Source organism: Orycteropus afer, unplaced genomic scaffold (genome assembly GCF_000298275.1).
Source record: "Orycteropus afer afer isolate SDZICR_OR568_19922 unplaced genomic scaffold, OryAfe1.0 scaffold00692, whole genome shotgun sequence".
NCBI lineage: Eukaryota > Metazoa > Chordata > Mammalia > Tubulidentata > Orycteropodidae > Orycteropus > Orycteropus afer.
In genome coordinates this window covers 769,842-771,378 of record NW_006922279.1, presented here as the reverse complement: position 1 = coordinate 771,378, position 1,537 = coordinate 769,842, and the positions used below count along the sequence as shown (strand labels likewise).

At 41.1% G+C, this 1,537-nt stretch overlaps 1 protein-coding gene across 1 annotated transcript in view; it reads right to left on the bottom strand.

The window, feature by feature from the left end:
• Positions 1-965: 965 nt before the first annotated feature.
• The window catches only part of IGBP1 (immunoglobulin binding protein 1), a 141,876-nt gene continuing 141,304 nt past the window's right edge, over positions 966-1,537 (bottom strand). Inside the window, exon 6 of the mRNA XM_042783134.1 lies at positions 966-1,096. Coding sequence (XP_042639068.1) covers positions 966-1,096 — 131 coding nt within the window. The remainder of the gene's footprint in view (positions 1,097-1,537) is intronic.

Genomic DNA, 1,537 nt, shown 5'->3' with positions numbered 1-1,537 from the left:
CCAAAATGGTCTGTGGAGCTGAGAAGCTAGGCTTCAGTCTGAGGCTACTGCTCACAAGGTTTATAGCAAATATTTCCTTGAGAACAAGGGCCCTGACCTAGGATACCAAACAAGGGTGACTTAAATACTGTTTTGTTTCTCTCATTTTCTTCCTCATCTTATATATTTAAGGGTTCTTTTCTGCCTCCCCTATAGCTCTTAGCACTGTATCTTAAATGTAACAGACCTTCAGTAAATGCTGTATTTGCAGAAACCCAAGCTATGTCTTCTGGCCAAGACAAGGAGGACTAGGTAGGCAGGACTAGGAAATATAGTCTAACCCTTCATGGTTCATTCACTTACTGCTGTAATTCCTGAAAACAGTGCTCTGTGGCAGGAAAAGTCTTGGCCTTTGTGCTCTGCCCTTGTAAAGCAGTATTGGGTTATTTCATAGTGTTGGGGTTTTTCACACAAGTTTCACAACATGTGCCCAGTAGGAAAGAGAAAGCTCCAGCTATTTTGGGCAGCTCCAATGTTGGGGAATCCACTGCCCAGATCAAAGGGCTCTCTCCATAATCTCAGGGACCCACAGATGACTGCCACCCTCCACAAAAAGAAAGCAGCTGATATCCATATTGTTCTGCAGAGACCCATGTAATAGAAGGGACTTTTATTATTTTTTTAAAGAGAATTCATACAATCATTGATTATACAGAGCCCTTTCTCAGTGCTCTTTTCTTTCCACTTAAGAAATTAGAATACACCATGATGAGGAGGATAATGCTAAAACAAGAGACTGTTGGCTCGTCATCTAGGGTACAAATACAAACTTAATCATTCGACATTTTATTGAATGCAAAGCAAGATGAAGCATCTTTGCATCTGCTGTACACAGATGAAGCAGAAGCCCAGGGAAGGGAAGACTGCACAGCTTTCCTTGGAGGGGAAGATGTAAGCCCCTTTAGTCCCATCTTGTCATGAGAAGATTAACCCATGTTCTGTCTATTGCCATAACCCCTAGGATGGGTGTCCTTCCAGTCATCCCACTCCCGGGTTCTGTGTAGTGTTTTCTCATCATCCTCTTCCTCCTTTTGTTCCTGATCTTCTTGTTGGTGAGCTGGTATTTTGAACTCTGTTAAAGTGGAAAAATGGGAAAGTGGGGGTGAGAAATCAACACTGGTATATTAAGAAGAAAAAATTGGAGGGTGTCTCAGTTCCACTCTGAACACAACTACATAAAATGAGAACAAGGAATTTAGGTGGCTGGCTGTCTACCCTGTGCCCAGCAGAAGTGGGCAGAGTAGTTATATTACTAAGAACATTGCATGCTAAATAATTGTAAGAAAGGATGCTCTCAATGGTTTGCAGGAGAAGGCAAAAACATGCAAAAGCTGTCCCTCAGAATGAATACTATTTTGGGAAAAAATTCTTGCTAAAATGGCCCAAAACAGAACCTCATTAAACTAAAAACATTAAAAAATACTTATGATTTTAAGATTTCTCATATGCTAGGGAGGTAGGATTGCAGGTGACTTTTCATCCTCCATTCATTTCCTTT